Raw genomic sequence first — 4,717 nt, forward strand, 5'->3', positions numbered from 1 at the left:
CTCCCCCGGCCTCCATCGTCCTCCCCCGGCCTCCCCCAGCCTCCATCATCCTCCCCCGGCCTCCATCGTCCTCCCCCGGCCTCCCCCAGCCTCCATCATCCTCCCCCGGCCTCCATCGTCCTCCCCCAGCCTCCATCATCCTCCCCCGGCCTCCATCATCCTCCCCCGGCCTCCACCAGCCTCCACCATCTTCCACCAGCCTCCACTAACCTTCATCTTCCTCCACCATCCTCCATCCTCCTCCACCAGCTGCCACCAACCTCCACCGGCCTCCATCAATCTCACCCTGCCCTGCCCCTGCCCTGCCCCTGCCCTGTGCATGCTGGGCACCACCCTGCGAGGCACAGGGGAGGGTCTGGAGCCTGGGCCTGCCCACAGAGGACATTTTGGCCATTATGGAGCTACATCTGGCATCTACCTCCATAACTTTTTTTTTTTTTTAATGTCGGTCCTGGGGTTTGAACTCTGGGCCTGGGCGCTGTCCCTCAGCTCTTCAGCTCAAGTCGAGCACTCTACCACTTGAGCCATAGTGCACTTCCAGTTTTTCACGGACTTTCTTGCCCGGGCTGGCTTTGAACCACGATCCTCAGATCTCAGCCTCCTGAGTAGCTAGGATGACAGGTGTGAGCCACCGGTGCCCAGCTCTCCATGACACCTTTTAAGATCTAGAAAGTTAACACAGTGGTACCCCCTAGCAAATACAAAGCTCTGAGTTCAACCTCCAGCACTGGAGAAGATGTCAGACTATGAAGTCATCTTACTTTGTCTGTGGTCAACGTCATCCCATGTCATGTGTACATATAATAAACTTAAAAAACAAAAAGCCAGTAGGAGCTTGCAGCTCCCGAGTCCTGGGGAGGCGACAGAACGTCTTTCACTGGGAGCTTGGCCATCTCCACCTTCTGACCTTTGCCCAGGGGCCGCAGAGCTGCAGAGAGGGACTTGGGAGGGCATGGGGTGGAGACAAAGGCTCCTGGACAAAGGCTTCACCCCTCCTGCACTGCCCCCCTCAGTGTCCCTAGCCCTGGGCCCTGTGGGAACTCGGGGGCCATGTGAGGGGGGTGTCAGGGGCCAGTCCCAGGGTGGGTCTGGGTCACCCTGGGAGAAGTCTGCAGGTGCCAGATGGCCCCCTTCCCCTGCAGCCCTGCCTGCTCCTCCCCTCCCCTCCCTATTCTGCTCTCTCAACGCCTGGCTCCTGGATGCCCTGAGGAAGCCTCTGGCCCAGGCAGTCCAGACCTGCATTTGCATTTCAGGTCTTGTTTCTTCTGCCCTCTCAGGCCCTGGCTAAGTCCCGTCCAGGCCCCAGTTCTTGAAGGGATCTTGGCCCAGGGACAGCACTGACTGCCAGCGCACAAGGCCACCGTCCCAGACAGCCATGGCACATAGTTGTGGGGTGAGACAGGGGCTGTGGTCTGCTGGAGTCTGCAGAGGGCTGGCGCTGGGTGGCAGGCAGACGACCACATTCCTGCACAGCCACCTTGATGGACAGCAGGCCAGCCTCACACCCTGCAAGGCCTGGGCACACGGGTCACGGGTGGGATGGCGAGGGGTTCGGAGGGGACGCCAGGGCTGGCCGAGACCCCGAGATCCACCCAGGCTGTGCAGGCCCCAGGGAGGGTCACGGCTGAGCCCTCGGGATGCTGACCTCCCAGCCCAGCCGGCAGCTCGGGGTTGGGCCTAGGAGAACTGGCCTCCAAACCCCATGTGTGGCTGGGCTCCCGCCAGTCTGGACAAGGCCCGAGGCGGGAGCCGCCTGCCTTTGGCTGTATGTGTGCGTGTCATCCGTCTGGAATTCAAGCGGAGAAGCTGTGTGGTGAGGAGAAGCCCCACCGTGCCTTCTGAAGGATGCGGCGGGCCCTGGGCCCCGGGCCCCACTGCGCCGCTCCCCTGCCCCCACACTGCCTGCAGACGTGATAGAAAGAGCTCCTTCTCATGCCACAAGCATGGTCACTGTCACCCACAGTCCAGGTAGCACCCACGGATGAGCACAGTGCCCACGGACAGATGCCAGCAGCCTGGGAGAGGAGGCATCCATGCCCTCCACCAGGGAGAGAGGATCTGAACCAAACCCCAACCCAGCCAAAGCTGCCTGGAGACAGGCCGGCCTAGTGCTGCATACACAAGGGCGCCTGGTAAACCAGCCTGGCCACTCGAATCCAGTGCGGTCACTTATCAGAGAAGCCACACTTCGGAAGATGGGGTATTGGAGTCTTTATTACAACACTAGCAGTCTGCAGCCTTCACCAGGAGCTCTGTTCATTCATTGGTGTGCTCACTCCCTGGACGCCAGGCCTTTGCTGTCCTGTTCATGGGGCCCGCAGCTGGTGGGACACCTTCCTCCCTCCGATGTGGCTCTCAGCCGGGGCAGACGGATGGGTCCCCTGGCTCCGAGCCCCCACTATAGAAAAAGCCCTCTCCTGCCCCTTAGTGAGCCCCATGGACTGAAGCTTGAATCTACTGTACCTTCCATCCCAGCCTCCTGCTCACAAAGGGATTCTTCGCGAACTCCATGAGAAGAAATTCCTCCCCTAAGTGAACCCAGGCTGTGGCTCAGGTCGGAAAAGCTGCATGCACCTGGGAGCACACAAGCAGACACAGCACTGTGGCCTTGTCTGCATTCGCCCCACACTGGACCAGATGCCCCTGCCAGTGGCCAGCACCCTGGGCCTCATCCGTCAGCAGATCTGGAAGCCACAGAGAATAAACCGAGGCCACAGGTCGGTGTGCACAGCGTCAGCACCGTCAGGACCCAGAGAGGAGGCCAGGGACTGCGGGGCCGTGTGAAGAACCAGCAGTCATGCTGAACAGCCAGAACACGGCCTCTGGGCACTTGTGTGGGGGCCGCAGGATCGAGCCGGGAGAGGTGCTGTGGGCAGCTCAGCTTCAGTCCTGTCCCCTGGACTTTGTCTGTGGTCACCTTGGCGAGCCATGGCTTGTGTGTGTGTGTATGTGTGTGCACACGTGCCATGCCCTGGGCTTGAACTCAGCCTGGGCGCTGTCTCTGAGCCTCTTTTGTTCAAGGCTAGTGCTCTATGACTTGAGCCTCAGAGCCACTTGTGGTGTTCTGGTGGTTTATTGAAGATAAAGAGTTTCGCAGACTTTCCTGCTCAGGCAGGCTTTGAACCATGATCCTCAGTTTTCAGCCTCCCGAGTAGCTAGGATCTCAGGCGTGACCCACTGATGCCTGTGTGGCTCACTGCTTTTGATGGGCAGGAGGAATTTTTGCTGGGGTGCTCTGCTGGGGTCCTCCGCCATCATCCCACCTCCTCCGGAGCAGGCTCTGCTCCTGCCCTGGACACAGACAGGGCAGAGACTCACGAAGCAAAGGCAGGACGGCCTGGGCCCAGGGCGAGGTGGGGCACCAGGAAAGGGCAGAGCCCAGGGCAGGGCAGGTGCCAGGAGCCAGGCAGCGCGGGCCTGCACCCCACTCTCCCTCCACCTGCTCCCGGCCTCTTCACCCACCTTCCTCCTCTCCACAGCAGGTGATCTTGTGCAGGATGCAGGACTGGGCAGCCCTGAAGGAAGCAGGGATCTCGTGACCGCAAGGTGCCCACGTCAGACTCTTGGATTTTAGGGTAAAATCCTATTGCTCAGGCCAGAGTCATGACCATCCACACAACTCGGTTTATTTTTATTATTACAAGGAACCCAGGGCCTGGTGTGAGCTAGGCAAGTGCCGGGCCCCGGGTCACGCCCCGGCCCCAGGGCTGCGGTGGAGGGAGGTCTCCCCCCCCCATTCTCTGGCTGCCTGCAGTACTTCTGCTCTGAATTCTAAAGGCCTCCTTCCGCCAGCGAGCTCCCTCCTCACGTTCAGGCAGTGGAGCTGGGGTCAGACTTTCCATCGCTTTCCTGTTTGTGACCGTCACTTGTATTTCTTCTTCATTCTTCTATGGTTTCACGTCGGTGCACCCATGCATAAAACGCCACCTGGGTTTCACTCGGACTGTGGGCAGCCGCCCCCGGGGCGCAGCTGGGTGTTGTGGCCCAGGGCCCTGCCTCCCTTTTCTGACTGTTGTCAACACCAAGCCCCAGAATCTCCCCTTCTGTATCCCCTGTGGCCTGAGGGACAGGCAGTTTGAGTCCAGCCATAGGCCTCGCCTTCCGCCTGGCCACTCCATCCAGCGGCTGCCACCCAGGACGGACCAGTGATAGAGCTGGACCCCAAGCAGGATGGACAGGACCCTCCCTCTGGGGCCGGGCGGAGCTGGTGTGCTAGCCCTTGCGGGATGTCGTGGGAGCTCTGGGGTCCAGCAGCCTCGGTACCCCCTGGACAGCAGGGGGCCCGGGCAGTTCCCCACCCTCTGGAGACGAGGCAAATGCACGGGCACTGTGCTCCCATGCTGGTGGCACTGCACAGACATTCTAGTGTTTTCTCCTTTGCCAGCAAGTCTGGGTGTGGGGGAGATGACATTTAACAGCCAAGAAGCCTGGTCCTCACCTCTGTGGCCTTGGCCCATGTGCTCACCCATCAGACAAGCAACAGCCTTGACAGACCCCATGGTTCCCGAGACCACGGACCCCACAGCCCCCACGGCTCCTGAGACCACGGACCCCACAGCCCCCACGGCTCCTGAGACCACGGACCTCACAGCTCCCACAGCTCCTGAGACCACAGCTCCCATGGCTCCCGAGACCACGGACCCCACAGCCCCCACGGCTCCCGAGACCACGGACCCCACAGCCCCCACGGCTCCCGAGACCACGGACCCCACAGCCC

The 4,717-nt window shown here is 61.1% G+C and overlaps 1 protein-coding gene across 1 annotated transcript in view; it reads left to right on the forward strand.

Moving 5' to 3' along the window:
- Ogfod3 (2-oxoglutarate and iron-dependent oxygenase domain containing 3) overlaps positions 1-4,717 on the forward strand; it is a 30,337-nt gene that overhangs the window by 23,697 nt on the left and 1,923 nt on the right. The window contains exons 8-10 of the mRNA XM_013033087.1: positions 1,845-1,968; positions 3,480-3,546; positions 4,473-4,713. Coding sequence (XP_012888541.1) covers positions 1,845-1,968; positions 3,480-3,546; positions 4,473-4,713 — 432 coding nt within the window. The remainder of the gene's footprint in view (positions 1-1,844; positions 1,969-3,479; positions 3,547-4,472; positions 4,714-4,717) is intronic.

The sequence above is a fragment of the Dipodomys ordii genome, unplaced genomic scaffold (assembly GCF_000151885.1).
Source record: "Dipodomys ordii isolate 6190 unplaced genomic scaffold, Dord_2.0 Scaffold163, whole genome shotgun sequence".
Classification (NCBI taxonomy): Eukaryota; Metazoa; Chordata; class Mammalia; order Rodentia; family Heteromyidae; genus Dipodomys; species Dipodomys ordii.